This window comes from Lemur catta, chromosome 6 (assembly GCF_020740605.2).
Source record: "Lemur catta isolate mLemCat1 chromosome 6, mLemCat1.pri, whole genome shotgun sequence".
Classification (NCBI taxonomy): domain Eukaryota; kingdom Metazoa; phylum Chordata; class Mammalia; order Primates; family Lemuridae; genus Lemur; species Lemur catta.
Genome location: NC_059133.1, coordinates 826,000 through 841,935, shown reverse-complemented (window position 1 = coordinate 841,935; position 15,936 = coordinate 826,000). Strand labels below are relative to the sequence as shown.

Genomic DNA, 15,936 nt, shown 5'->3' with positions numbered 1-15,936 from the left:
CAGCATTCTGCCCTGGCGGTTCCTGTGGGCAGCCCCAGTGGCTTGGCAGGCACAGTCCCACTGCACCCTTTATTTCTGCTCAGCAAGCAGAGAAGAAGGACACGAATGTGTCACCCAGAGACACTGGCACCCTGACAGTTACAGCCACAGATGCTTTGTGCACATTGTAAAAAGGCCGAAACCAAAGTGTTCTGAAAAATCAGCTCCTTAAACTGTGAACCCACATTAAACGTGGGCAGAGTCCTCAGGTTTCAAATCATGGGATACTCCATTGTCTTAGTCTCAACTAAGCAAGAAGGATTAGAAATAATTTTCACAAACTATACCCTATGGAGCCAAGAGCTATTGTGAACGGACAAGAAACCTCCCAAACTTCTTCTTGACATCTTTAAAAGCAATAAACAGGATTAATGGGACTTGGTCTGAGCGGACTGCCCCTTCTGTTTCTTTTTGTGTGAAAAAAGAATGTTAATCAGATGTCACCATTTCTGTGCCTTTCCAAAGTTCTCCACTGAGAAATGAAAACACACTGCCCTGAGTCAGAGGTTGCAGAGCAAGCCCCTCTAGTCCTTGTTCCTGCTGGCAATGCTGGTTTCTAGAACAAGTCCTACTCTCACACACCTCAAACAAATTGTTGTTCTTAAAAGTCCCTTTCTCCCTCTCTCCTGCCAAGGTTCCCACACACTTCCACATGCACACAGCCGTTCAGCAACATTTATGGAGCGAGCAGAGCCGGCCACGTGCGTTCACGCTGCAGCGGGAGTGGGAGCACACGGGATAGATAGTTACTGTGCCGCACAGCACGCTCCATTCTCCCCATGAGGGAAAGAGGTCGGGCGAGGGAACGGAGCAGGGACGTGCGGGGCCAGGGCAGGCCCCAGTGAGAGGGAGGCGCGTGGGCAGTCGTGCAGAAGGAAGGAGGGGACGCTGGCAGAGCTGTGCAAAAGCTGCAGGCGGGAGGCAAGGCAGGTGCACCCAGGTACCAGGCACCTGTGGGCATGGGGTTAACTGAAAAACAATCAACGAGGTTTGTGCTTTGGAAGGAGAGCTCTATTTCTCATACAGGGCAGCAGCCTCTTGCGCAGCCATCCCGACAGGTTGGGAAGCTGAGCCCTGCTGCTTCCAAGAACAGACAAAAGGGAACAGGAGTTTGCACTGAGCGGGGTGGTCAGATACGCGTACTCTGCAAGCGACAGGAGTCGGGAATAGTCGTGAAGGGAAAGCACACACCCAACTGTGCTGGATCCTCCCACCCGGTCATGGCGGGGAACTCGGTCTGAGGGTGTTTCTGGGCCCCCTTGGCCGGGGGTCCGTGCAGTAGCAGGCGGCTCAGGGCTGTTTCCAGTCCACAGGAGGCCGCGCGGCTTTGGCTCTGGGACCGACCCGCTGCAGGCCGGGGCAGCGCCACACCCAGCCGGGCGGGGAGCGGCCGGGCCGCGGGCCAGGGGCCGGCGGGCACCGCCAGAGCCCACGCGATCCGCGGCCCGGGGACGTGGGCGAGTCTGGCCTGAGTGAGGACGGGACGGGAGGCCACGCGCGGGGACAGGTTAGGGCTCGGGGCTCGGGACCTGCTGCCATCGGTCAACACGCCCCGCCCCTCTACTCCGCCCCTCACTCTGACGTCACTCCCATCGGCACCTCGCGCCCCTCACGTGGCAACACAGGCCAACGGCCAACCTCTAACCGCTACCGCAGGAGGCACGCGCTAGGACCCCATTGGCCCAGGGCAGCGGGAGCAAGGCGCAGGCGCAGGCGCCGCGACCCCATTGGCCGAGGGCACGCAGCGGCGCCGGCCGCGTGCAACAAGAGTGCGTCGTGCGTGGGCGGCGGGCGAGGTGCAGCGCCATGTTGCGCCTCGCGGCCAAGCTGGCCGCCTTCTTCTGGAGGAAGGCGGACACCCTCGAGGAGGAGGCCGGGCGGCCGGAGCTGGAGCTCGCGGAAGGTGCCGGGGGAGGGCGCGGGCGCGGGCGCGGGGTCTGGCTGGCGTGGCCTGCCGTGTCCTGCTCTGCGGAGCCCCGGCGTCCCTCCCGGTGTCCCTCCCGGTGTCGGGCCGGCCGGGGGCGGCGGGGCAGGGCGAGCTGAGGGCCGCGCGCTGTTGCCTGCGGGCAGGGCCCGGGCACAGCCGTGCGGCGACCGCCGCCTCCGCAGTTCCGGGCCTGACACGTGTACACGTGAGATGAGGGGAAACAGCACTCAGCGTTCTTTTTAACGCGCTTGTTTCACGGAGTTTGGGTAGAATAGGGACGGTTTGAGAACTGCTGCTGTCATCTGTTGTGTGTTTTTCACTTCTAAAACTAAGGCATGTCCCTTTCTTGGTCCTCTGTCTTCATATGCCCAACATGACATAAAAAGGCTTTTTAACCATACATAGCATTTTGCGTGCTTTTTTGGACTTTTAAGTCTGTGCCTCTATTGAGCCGTATTTCCTTATTTCCGCTTTGCATTCGTATCTGTGCCAACATCTCTACGTATTTTTCCCATTTCTCTGTCATTGCCATTACTTGGCAGTTGTGCGTTTAGAAATCTCTGAAAAATAAGAATCCTGGTAATCTTAAATTGTCCTTTCAGAATGTAATGACATCACAGTCCTCATTTCTTCAAGTCGTTTTTGAACCTGTCTTCCTGAAGTTTGGGATGTACTTACAATTTTGACAGATTGCCCCTTTCCTGGCCCTCAGAATTACACAGCAGCCTACTCCCAAGTTCACTGATGTTTTCTCCCAGTTTCTCCTGTAGGGGAATTGAATTCACAGTAGTGATTCCCTAGTTGCTTTCTTTAGCCCCTAAAAAGGTGGAATTCTACACAAGAGAAGCCAGAAACAGCATCAGAAACGTTGTCAGTTGTTGAAGTCAGTGTGGTAAAGGCCGTCTGTGTCAGATGTGCTGATGCCTGTACAAGTGACTAACCTGGAGCAGTTTGCTTCGTTGGTCTGGTTTCGTCGGTGCACTACTGGCTTTGAAGGACACCTTGAGCCCCAGCTCCACACAGCACTAAGGTTCCATGCCTGTAATGTAACCTGGGTGCCCAAGGTTCTGCCTGTGTCTGCTGAGGTGCATCAGGGACTCAGAGGACAGTGGCTGCAGCAGTGGTTCTTGATCTGTCACTGAGTGGCTGAGGGCTTGCGCTGCCCCTCAGCCAGCCTTGCCTGCCCAAGCCCTGAACTCCTGGCAGGGCCACGTTTATAGAGACCTTCCCCAGTCTTCTGAGGCTGCTGCTGTGGCTGGTGATGGTGATGAAAGGAAATAATAGTAGTAACTGCATGTTAGTGACTCCCCAGATGCTGATGTAAGTAACAACAATTTATGCTGCACCCCGACCTGTGTCAGCCATGCGGAGGGCTGTACGTGCACGTGCATTGTTACTTAACCTTCCAGCAGCTCCCTTGGGTAGCGACGATTACTGCCTCCATTTTATAGATGATAGCAGGCGCAGTGTGGTTAAGGACCTTGTCCAGAGTCACACAAATGGCAGTAGAAGAGCTAGGAGTCAGACCCAGGCAGAGCCCCGGGCTCTGGAGTCAGGGCTTTCCCCACCGCGTCCACCACCTGCGCCCCTCAGAGGAACCTGGCCATCCGCCTCCTAAACCCGACGTTCCAAACATGACACTGCGGGCGATGTTGCCGTACCTCAAATCCAGCCTGTTAGGCTCCTGTCCCTGATGGTTGCTCATGTTCTCTGCCTTTCCCTGTCGGGCTTAATCATAGTGTGGGCTTGCACTTGTGGCCATTGTAACCTCTTTGTTTACCTATCTCAGGCGACACCAAGTTGAAAACTATACAAGGTGTTGTGACAAGATACTGCAGTGATTATGGCATGATTGATGATTTGATCTACTTCTCCAATGAAGCTGTGACTAACAAAGTGCTCCTAAATGTCGGACAGGAAGTTATTGCGGTTGTGGAAGAGAATAAAGTGTCTAATGGACTGAAAGCAATCAGGGTAAGATCTGAGTTCATTTGGGAACAGTCTGTCTTCACCATGGGGCTTCATGTTGCTTTCCTCATGTTTAGTTAAGCTCTCAGACGTGACTCAGCCAAGAGGGAGTGAGTAGAATATACCTTGGAGGGGATGCTTTTATTTGGTTGTGTGTGTGTGTGTGTGTGTGGGTGCACGCACGAGTGTGCGTTTTAAGACAGTCTCACTCTGTTGCTCAGGCTACTGTATGATGGCATCATCAAGAGCTCACAGCAATCTCAAACTCCTGGGCTCAAGCGATCCTCCTGCCTCAGCCTCCCAAGTAGCTGGGACTACAGGCATGTGTCACCACATGCAGCTATGTTTCTATTTTGTGTAGAGATGAGGGTCTTGCTACGTTGCTCAGGCTGATCTTGAACTCCTGGCCTCAAGTGATCCTTCTGCCTTGGCCTTCCAAAGTGCTAGGATTACAGGTGTGAGTCAGCTCACCCAGCTTATATTTTATAATGATTTCTGTTTTAAAAAATAAATGGTGACTGTAAATCATTCAAACAGCATAGAAATTTATAATTCAGAAAGTGAAGTTTACCTATAAATTTATGCCTTGGAGGACAGTTAACAGTTCTGTGTCTGTTTTTGTAGTGTTTATTGTTAAAAATGATCACTATTGGACCCTTTGTTATCTGATTAGCAGAGATAATTAGTGGACTCTATTATTTAGCAACTTCCTTTTTTATATAAAAAGATTTTTATAGTATAAATTAATGGAGGTAGAATGGCTAGGTCAAAGGGTATGCAGATTTAACAGTTTAATGCTTATCATGAAATTAACACCCAGTAATGTACTAATTTATACTCTCAGGAGCAGAATGAGAGACTAGCTGTTACCCAATGTTGACAATAGTGTGGATATTATTGATCTTTGAAATCTTTGCCAATCTAATAAGTGAAAAACAATCTTAAAACTTTAATTTGCACTTAAGTCTTAAAGCACGTTAACTTATTAGGGAAAGTAGAGCTTTTTAAGGAAAATTATTATATTAAAGTGTAGGTATTTTCCCCAAGTCATGTTTTGACTTTGCTTTATGGAGTTTCATTTTATGTAGTTAAACGTGTCTTTTCCATGTGGCTTCTAGAGTTCCTAAGAATCCTTAGAGAGGCTTATTCCACTTATTATTGCAAATATTCCCTCAAATTTTCCTTTGAAAATCATTTATTAACATTTGAATATTTAATCTGGAATTTATTTTGGTGCACAGAGAAGGAACCAGGCATTCTTTCCTAATGGGGAACCAGTCATTCCACTGAGTCACGTACTCTTTCCCTGCTGATCTGGAAGGTTCGTTTATCATACACTGGAATCCCACATGCATGTGACGTTCGGTCCTGATGCCTGTGCTGTGGGCTGCAGTGACATGGTTCCTGTAACAGGTGGTAAGGAAGTTTCCCTTCCTACTCTTAGTTGTGAATGAAGTTGCTTGATGTGTTGTAGAAACTTTTTTTGTTGTTTTTCCTCCTCTGCTCATATTTGCTTGGATTGGCACTGAGTCTGTGGATTCCTTTTAGGATAATTATGGATTCCTTTTAGGATAATTGATATTTGGATCATACAGAGTCTTCCCCAACCACAGATAATTATGTCTGTCCTTTAAGCCTACCTTTGTATTCTTTTTCAGTTCAATAATTTTCTTCATTTAGGTTCTACAGATTTCTTAATTTTATTTCCAATAATTTTTATGTGTTTGTTTCATTATCAGTGTAATGTTACATTGTATTTTCAAATTAATCTTTTTCTTCCTGTATAGAATAGGTATTGATTTTTTAAATGTATTTTGGAAGCTGGCAAACTTACTGAGCTCTTAACTACTTTTTAAAAATTCTTGAGATGCATATTATTACCATTATAGTTAGTAAGTGCCATCTTAATGCTTAATGTCATCTTTCACATTTTAAAAATAATGCATACATATAAAAATAAAATAATTCAAATTCTATAATTGCACTGTTCAATATGGTAGTATCAGCTCATGTGCAACTATTTAAATTTATTAAAACAGTAAAGATAATACAATTTAAAAGTAGTTCCTCAGTTTCATTTGCCACATTTCAGGTGCTAAATGTAGCCAGTGGCTGCAAATTGGGCAGCACAGATAGGGAACATCTCTGTCATTGCACAAAGTCCTACAGGTGGCTCCGGCCTACAGGCTCCGAAATGCAAAGCAGAACCTCCCTCCTCACTCCCCTCCTGCACTTTCACATCTCAGACCTAATGCTCTTCTGGTAGGAACTCGAGTCACTGGAACAATAAGCTTATGTTTTTTCTTCACTTACCAACATTAGTATTTACTGACTTACATCATGAGAGGTGTAGAACTGGCTCATTCACACCACCCTCTTTGTTCTTCTTACGATTTTTTTATTATGTGTTTTTTCCTTCAAAGATTGCCTGTGCAACTTCAAGTTACACCATAGTCCTCACTTTTTTATGTGTATTAAAAGAAGTGCTTCGGCTTTAGAAGCCTACATAGGTAATCTGGGACTCAGAACCTTTGTGGACATGTGCCTGGTTCTCTGAGCTGCTGTCATGCGGCTCACACATGGTCTTTCCCAGCAGGATCTCCCAAAAGACTCCCATTGATTTTAAGACACACCATTAATTTAATAATGAAAATTTAAGATGGAAATATAGGTTGTGAGACCCATCCTGATCTTAGAAATGTTACAATGTGGAAAAGGGGCATCTGGGTCTGTAGATGTCACTGTCCTGTTGGTGCATCAGCTGTCCCTACACTTGTTCCCAGTTTACACGGAGGCAGGATCTTTCTTCTTTATCGGAAGGAGTGTTCATCTTTACTTGCAGTTCTTGCTTTTATAAGTCAGTGGTCTTTCAAGTACTTCTCAGCATCTTTCAGATTATCCTGTAATTTTTGTTTCTTTGAACTATTAATATGATAAATATGAATAGTTTCCTAAAGTGAACCATTTTTACATTATGCATATGATCCCATTTGGTGTAAATTTGAATTGCCTCTGAGTTTTTTTCTTGTGGTAAAATTTATATACCATAAAATTTACCATTTAATTATATTTAAGTGTACAATTCAGTGGCATTACGTACATTCCCATTGTGCAACCATCACCATGATCTATTTTCAGAACTTTTTCAGCATCCCGGTAGAAACTCTGTACCCATTAAACAGTTATTCACTGTTCTACTTTCTGTCTCTGTGAATCTGCCTAGTCTAAATACCTCACACAAGTGGAGTGACACAGTATTTGTCCTTTTGTGTCTGCCTTGTGTTACTTAGTGTAATGTTGTCAAGGTTAATCCATGTAGCATGTATCAAAAGTTCGTTTTTATGGTGGAATAATATTCCATTGTTTCTCCATTCATCTGCTAATGGATACTTGGGCTGTTTCTTCCTTTTGAGTGTTGTGAATAATGAGGCTATGAACAAGTATCTGTCTGAGCCCGTGTTTTCAGTTCTTTTGGGTATATACCTAGGAGTGCAATTTCTGGGTCATATGGTGAACCATGTTTAACCTTTTGAGGAACCAATGAACTATTTTGCACAATGGCCGCACCATTTTATGTTCCCACCAACAGTGTAGGAAGGTTCCAGTTTCTCTATATCCTTGCTAGTACTTGCTGTTTTGATTTTTCTTTTTGACAGGCATTCCTGGCGGGTGTGGGGTGGTATCTTATCGTGGCTTTGATTTGCATTTCCCTAATGACTAGTGATTTTGAGCATCTTTTCAGGTGTTTATTGGCTATCTGTATATCTTCTTTGGAGAAGTGTCTGTTCAAATCCTTTGCCCATTTTTAAATTGGATTGTTTTCTTGTTGAGTTTTAGGAATTCTTTATATATTCTAGATAGTAATCTGTTATCAGATACACAGTTTGCAAATACATTCTCTCATTGTGTCATTTGTTTTCTTTATAGTATCCTTTGATGTACATAAGCTTTAAATTTTGATGAAGTCTAATTTGTCTTTTTTTAATTGCATGTACTTTTTTTATTGCCTGTACTTTGGATGTCACACTTCAGATACCATTGATTAATCCAAGATCACGAAGATTCCCCCAGTTTTCTACTGAGAGTTTTCTAGTTTTTTAAAATTTAAGTCTTTGATCCACTTTGAGTTGATTTTTGTATATGGTGTAAGGTAAAGGTCCAACCTCATTCTTTTGCATGTGGACATCTGGTTTTCCCTATTTCTGAAAAGACTGTAACAGAAAATGTGCATCCCTGCTGAATGGTCCTGGCACCCTGTCAAAGGTCAGTTGGACCATGTGTGCGAAGGTTTCTTTCTGGGCTCTCCGTTCTGTTCCTTTGGTCTGTATGACTGTCCTCACGCCAGTGCCACACTTGTTTGATAACTGTAGCTTTGTAGGAAACTTTGAAATTAGGAAGTATGAGACCTCCATACCTTTTCAAGACTGTTTTGGCTATTAAGGGGCCCTTGAGATTCCGTATGAATTTTAGGATGAGTTTTTCTATTTATATGAAAATACACTGATGGGATTTCGATAGGAATTACATTGAATCTGTGGATGCTCTGGGTAGCATTGTCATCTTAACAATACTAAGTCTTCCAGTTCATGAACTTGGGTGATGTCTTTCCATTTATTAATATTTAGGTCTTTAATGTCATCCGTCAATATTTTGTAGTTTTCAGTGTGTAAGTCTTCCATGTCCTTGGTTAATTCCTAAGTATTCTGTTCTTTCTTATTTTGCTGTAAATGGAATTGTTTTGTTAATTTCTTTTTGGGATTCTTCATTGTAAGTTTATAGAAATAAAACAGATTTTTGTGTGTTGAGTGTGTATCAAGTTACTTTGCTGAATTCATTTATTAGCTCTAACCGTTTTTTGTATGTGTGGAATTTTTAGAGTTTTCTACAGATAAGATCATGCCATCTGTGAGCAGAGATAATTTTACTACTACTTAACAATTTGGGCACTTTTAATTTCTTTTTTCTTGGGTAATTATTCTGGCAAGAACTTCCAGCACCGTGTTGAATGGAAGAGGGGAGAGTGGGTGTGGCTTTCAGTCTTCCTCCACCGAGTGTGATGTTAGCTGCGGACTTTCCACTTTCGTGACTTTTAACATGTTGAAGGAGTTCCCTTCAATTTCTAGTTTATTGAGTGTTTGTCTTGTGAAAGGATATTGAATTTTGTCAAATGATTTTTCTGTATCAATTGAGATATTCCTGTAATTTCCCCCATCCTATCAGTGTGGTGTGTTATGTTGACTGATTTTTGCATGTTGAACCACCTTTGCATTCTGAGATGAACCCCTCTTAGTCATGGTGTACAAGCTTTTTAATATGCTGCTACACTCAGTTTGCTGATATTTTGTTGAAGATTTTTGTATCTATATTCATAAGGGATTGCTGTAGACTCAGTGGTGGTATCCCCCCAAATTCATATGGTGAAATTCTGACCAACAGTGTGATGTTATTAGGAGGTGGGGGCTTTGATGGTGACTGAGTCATGGGGGTGAAGCCCTTATAAGACAAACCCCGGAGAACTCCCCCTCCCTGTCTACCAGGTGAGGCTGCATCGAGATGTCACGTATGAAGCAGGACGAGGACACTCACCAGACACTGGATCCACCAGCCCCTTGATCTTGGAATTCCCAGCCCTGGTGGACTAAGGGATGCCGGCCTATAGTCTGCTTTTCTCGTGGTCCTCTTACTATGGTTTGAAAAGCTGCTTGTCTGTCCTGCAGGTAGAAGCTGTCTGTGATAAATGGGAAGACAACAGGAAGAACCACGATGGGGGGCTGTCAGACTCCACCCCCCGCATGCTGATCGGCTGTGTGACTTCGCTAATGGAAAGTGCCGGCTACATTAACCAGACCACGTACTTCTCTCTGGAGAGTGTGTGTGAAGGTATGCTGGGGGGGTGTCTGTTGCACATCTAAAAGTTTGTGTATCTTAAATAATTTTCGTGTAGTAAATCTGAGATGGCTGCGTATGTCCTTGAAAGGATCAAGTTTGGGCACACTTTGTTTGTTGAGAGGCTTTTGGGACTGGGTGTCTTCTCCAGGTGCCAGCTTAGTGCAGAGGCTTTTGAATGTAGGGTGGACTTTGGGGTGGGCGTGGTCACTGTTTAAACTTGAGCTCTCATTTGCTTTTGTGCTGATTTGTTGCATGCAGTCTCTAATCTCTGGGTAGTTCCTTCCATATAATTATTAAGTTACTAGTCTAAGTCGACAGTGTTACAGGTATACAAACATACAAAGTATCTTTTTAAAGTACTTTCAGGCCAGGTGCAGTGGCTCACACCTGTAATCCTAGCACTTTGGGAAGCCGAGGTAGGAGGATTGCTTGAGGCCAGGAGTTTGAGACCAACCTGAGTAAGAACAAGACCCCGTCAGTACAAAAAGTAGAAAAATTAGCCAGTCGTGGTGGCGCTCCCCAGCTACTCGGGAGGCTGAGGCAGGAGGATCACTTGAGCCCAGGAGTTTGAGGTTGCAGTGAGCTATGTGATGCCACTGCACTCTAGCCTGAGTAACGGAGCAAGACCATGTTCCAAAAAAATAAAAGTAAAGTACTTCAAATGTTTTAAAATATTTGGGCCTGGGGATAGCTTTGTACCTTTCATTTTTGGCTGATCTAAGGTTTTGTTTTTATGCCTAAAGACATAATTTCTCGATGCCATTTATTGTGTTTAATTCAACAGCTGTTTACTGTGCACCTGCTGCCTGCAGCAGTGAGTAAGGAGCTGGACAGAGACTAAGAGGAGACACGGCCTCTCCCCCCTGTGCATATGTCGTATCAGGACAGGGTTGGGAAGGCTGCCTGGGGCGGTGCTTTCTGAGCTGATGTCCACTGTGCAGCCTGGCAGTCCGCACGCCAGAAGATGAGTAGGAGTAGGGTCTTCTGCCGCCTTGAGCACAGTCAGGTGCCTGTAGCCTGGGAGCCAGAGAGCGGTTGACCTCGGCCCACTACTTTACTGGAAGAGTGGAAGAGCACTTTTATTCTTCTAGACTTCAATTGCTAACCATGGGGTCCTCAGGATGAAATTGATAGGTGACTATGGGAATTTTAAAATCTCTGTCCTGTTGGAGGAACTCTCAGTTCTTGGGAAAGATGCTAGTGATCGTCCCAGCCACTCACCCATGCTCACAGAAAGCCCCTCCTGGGGGCCTCATGGGGACACGTCTCAGATGGAGAAGACCAGGAATGGCCTGACGCTGTGGATGTGGGTGAGGCACAGAAGAGAGGGTTGCCTTGGGGACCGAGATGGGGTGGGGCTGCTAACCTCAGGCTGGGGAATTCCCTGGTACACAAAAACTCAGGTGAGGGGACTCGCGTTGTTCTCTCAAGGCTGAGAGAGTGCCACACAAATATGTCAGAATTGCTGTTGATTATAGAAGCTAATGATGTGGCAAAAGAACATTCTTGAAAGAGAAATACAATGTGAAAAAAAATGATCATGGGACTCTAAAACAGAGGTCAGCACACTCCGCAGGGCCAGGCCGTGCGAGGGCGTGCGAGGTCTCTGCAGAGACCCCCCTCTCTGGGACGGAGGCATCTGTAGCTGGAAGCAGCCAGGGCCGTACCTGAGCAAGAGGCTGTGGCTGTGTCCCCATGAAACTTTATTTATAATCTCTGAAATAGAGGTGAGGAAAGGAAAATCCTGCTAAATTGTTCATTTACTTACGGGAAAGTTAGAAGGTGCTGTTTTATTCTTGACATTAATTGAACGTACTGGTATGCCTCACTGTGCTGAGACTGCTTCATGGAATTCACATTCTAGTGGGAGCAAGAGCAGACAGTGAACAGATGAAACAACTAGATGTCTCGTGCTCTGCAGAAACTGTGAAGGTCGTGTGGTAGAACTGGGGTGGGGCAGCCTGGGGTCCTCCCTGCGTGCAGCCCGGAGGGACGCAGCTGAGGGTCACAGGTGGGGCAGGAGGAGAGTCCAGGTGATGCGTGCTGCCCTGCCTCTGTTCCTCCTCAACAACCCTCTGAGTAACCGGGTGAGGTCCGGCTCACTCGGGCGGCTAAGGTGGAGGCATACTTGTAGTGTGGGAGTCGAGCAGATGTGGACAGTGTTTGTTTTGAGGACACGTCTCTGGAGAAGAGTGTGCTCACGTGTGTTTGAACAGCACAGTCCCTTTGGTCTTGAACCATTCTCTGTGGCTGGGCCTGCCTGGTGCCTTGTGGGGTATCGAGCAGCATCCTGCTCCCACCTCCGTGTTGTGACAGCCTGGAATGTCTGCTGACATTGCCAGACGGCCCCTGGGGGACAGAATGGCCCCTGGTGAGATCCGCCGGCCTAAAGGTGGGATCTGACCTGTGAGTGTGTGGTAGTCCCGTCTCATTCCTCTTCGTTCCCGGGTAAGCGCCGGTCGTCCTGCAGCCAGGTTGATGGTGCACGGCCTCAGGGCATCAGTGTTGCCACAGTGCCCTGCTGACTCACGCACCAGATGCTGGCTTTATTTTCTAATGACACTGGTTTGTGCACCCACTTAGAGGATGAAGAGGAAGCCCCAAGTCCCTTCCTGAGACCTTCCCTAGGCCAAGCACCCAGTGCTAGGCCTGGTGCAGCAGGGTCTGCCCTGTGCTAGATGGCTCTGTGGCGGCCAGTGCAGCCTGCGTTCGTGCCCAGTGTTCCTGAGGTCCTTAGGTTGTCACTCTGAAGCCTGCCTGTGCCCAACACGCCCTCTGCCTAGTCCCCAGGCTGGAGCACTTCCCGCTGCACCAGACGGACTTCCCAGCCCCCCCAGGTCCCTGCCCATGTGGACTGTGGCCTTGCTCTCAGTGCTCAGGGACAGCACTAGCAGAGGGTGGGGGGCGGCAGGTGGCGAGTTAGGGATGGGCTCCCCCTGCCTGGTGCCCGGCGGAGGCTTCTGTCCCCCTCCCCAGGCCCCAGCTTTTGCAGAGCAGCCGCTTCACAGCAGAGCTGTGGCCAGGGTGAGCACTTGATTTAGTGTCCAAACCAGTACACACCTGAGAAGTGAAAGGGGTGTTAAGATTAATTAAAATTAAATCATTCTGAAATTTTTTTTTTTTTTGAGACAGTGTATCACTTTGTTGCCCTGGCTAGAGTGAGTGCCGTGGCATCAGCCTAGCTCACAGTAACCTCAAACTCCTGGGCTTAAGCAATCCTCCTGCCTCAGCCTCCCGAGTAGCTGGGACTACAGGCATGCGCCACCATGCCCGGCTAATTTTTTCTATATATATTTTAGTTGGCCAGATAATTTGTTTCTATTTTTAGTAGAGACGGGATCTCGCTCTTGCTCAGGCTGGTCTTGAACTCCTAACCTCGAGCGATCCACCTGCCTCAGCCTCCCAAAGTGCCAGGATTACAGGCGTGAGCCACCGCGCCCGGCCTGAAATATTTATATATTGGCTAACATTGATCTTACTATATTAGCAGACCTTTAAAGTAGTATCATTCAGAAATTATTTCCAAAAATCTTTCTTTAAAAAAGAAAAATAATAACTGGGTATACTAAAACAATGTTCATAGTGATTACGTGGACATTACATTCTTGGTACATACTAACATACTTCAATTCCTTAGTATCTGAGTTGTATTTTTTTGAAAAATACATTTTCCAGTGTGATGTTAATTTTATTTTTTCATATAATTGCCTGGAGTCTTCTTCAAAGTTGCATTTTGTGGTTGATGAATTTCAAATTGTAGGCACCTTTGGTTTACTCTTTCTTGTGGGCTATAACATTTTTAATTGAGGAAATATTAGTAAATTCAGCAAATTCTGCAAAATGTGAGATATTTACAATTCTGGGTTTTTTTCCTATTGAAACTTATAACTATTTCAGAACAAATGTTTTTCTCAGGTACTCTCTTTGCCTCTATTCGAGTACATAACTGTTGAAACATTTTTATAAACTAAAATTCATCAAGCGAGTTGTGTCTGTGGTTCTCCTGAGTGTGTGGGCCACCTCGGTTTCACCCAGTGCAGAGTCCTGGCCTGCCCAGGGCAGTGAAGGCTTCACAGTTGTGTTCTCATGTCCAGTCATCGAACTGTGGCTCTCATTTGTGTGTCCTGTCAAGCTTCCAGGATCTAATTGGTTCATTTCTTCCAATGCTTGTGTATCTTCCTGTTTACAAGCTTTATTTTCAATAACTGCAATTTGCAACAGATACCAAAAGCTGAAGAGTTTTGGCTCCATATTTATTAAATACTTCAATTAAAGATTTTCAGCTGATTTGAAAAATGTGTAACCAAAATTTAGAGGTCTTACTTAAAAAACACTGTGAAAACAAATACTTTTATTTCCTGGAGTGGATTTTCCAACTGCATTTACAGTAGCAGTCACAATAAGGTCAGATATTTCTCCTTTAAAGCAGTGCTCTGAAATCTTTGATTCCATGATTCTGATGGAAAAAAATCAGTTATTTCAGTTTGTTTACTTGGCTTTTTCTTTAAAGTAACTGTTTATAGAACTAGCACATCAACCATTCCACTTCACTTTTCATGTATGCCCAAGAAAATATGAAATAAATTATCAAAATTATGGTAAATAATTATGTGATAAATGGAGGCGTGGTTTGCACACACTGTATCCCTACAGCTGCACTTGTCTCTGTAAATTACCGGCTGACCCTGAGGTCAGTGCTCTGCCAGATCGGTCTCCTGTTCCGAGACAGTCCTGGGTTGGACGTAGACGTCAGCAGGTGCGTGGGCTCAGTTACCTGTTCGTAACTAGGTTTCTGGAGACACAAACTTGGTATTTGGTTACATACTTCTATTTTTTGAGCTTATTACTTGTTATTGCAAAATAACAAGAAGGTTGTAGCTACTAGCTGTCACTTTACACCTTGTCCCATACCCAACCTGTGCAGATGGGCCCTGTTCCTGTCAGGACAGCTCGGCCACCTCACGTTGCTCAGCCTGCACTTTCCCACCAGCCCTGCCCGCTGCAGAGCCAGTGGCACCTTGTATCCTGCAGGCCGTCGTATGCCAAGGGGCTGGCTGGGGCGTCGTGCTTCCCCACGCCTGAGCTGGGATGCCTGTGTGCACGTCCCTCTGTCACCAAGTTCCCTGCATGTGTCCCCGGCAGGGCGGGATACAAACACTGTGTCGGGGAAAGGGGGAAGGGCACTGCCACCCGCCCCTCTGTGCGTGTGAGTAGACCTGTGTACCACATGTACACCTGCACCTTCTAGAATCTGAAGTCCCCAGCTTGTTTTATTGCAGTGGTTAATAATAGTACTTTGAGGGTTTTTTTTAATTGCAAAGTACGGGGAATATGCTAAACAGATGAGACCCTGGTACAACAATTGTCTTTCTGGACAGGTCGTTCTTTGTAGTTCTCCACTCCATTTAACTGGCTAAATCTAGAAGAGAACAAGGTTGATAAACTGGTTTCTCACCCTGGTAGAAAGTGCTTTTTAAGAAGTTCAGACCTAGCTGAGCTGTAACCAAAGTGACTTCAGTGTGTGACGACTCGCGAGTAATTGTACGACGCCTTAACACTGCTGGGTTTGCCCCTGACCACTCAGGTTTCCAGCCCTGCAAGGGAGACTGGGTGGAGGCTGAGTACTGGATCCGGCCCGGCACGTGGAGCAGCGAGGCCATATCCGTGAAGCCGCTGAGGCACAAGCGTGTGGACAAGGTAGCGTGCCGACAAGCGGTTCTTCCCGTGGTTCTGCCAGACCTGCTGTGCGGGATAATTTTCATGGCCCAGGAGTTTCCTGGATGTGTTGGGAAGCCAAGATAAAGTTTAGTCTTGGCCAAAGAGGAGCCTGTTCTCTTACTGAAAAGTTTTGTTTCCTTAAGGAAGTGGAGGCTAATGTAGAGTGCTGGCATGATTAAGTCCTGCGGTGTGCGGTTTCCGTGTGGAAGTGTTCTAAGGGGAAAGGCGTGTGTCAGAACCGTGGAGAAAGTGGGGCGGGAGGTGGGATGTGAGCTTCCTGGTGGAGGCTGATGTGGTTTGGGGAGAGGAGACTGGGAGCGAGGGGGTGTTTGCATGAGGGGCTCCAGCGCGGCTGTGATGTAGCCCTCGACAAGGCCCCTTCCCTCATCTCAGCC

At 46.4% G+C, this 15,936-nt stretch overlaps 1 protein-coding gene across 1 annotated transcript; it reads left to right on the top strand.

The window, feature by feature from the left end:
• The first annotated feature begins 1,845 nt into the window (after positions 1-1,845).
• On the top strand, positions 1,846-15,720 carry LOC123640253 (RNA helicase Mov10l1-like). The gene is given in 5 exon segments (XM_045554710.1): positions 1,846-1,942; positions 3,756-3,940; positions 9,652-9,814; positions 15,408-15,548; positions 15,551-15,720. Coding segments are annotated over 5 exon segments (756 nt in total).
• Positions 15,721-15,936: the final 216 nt, after the last annotated feature.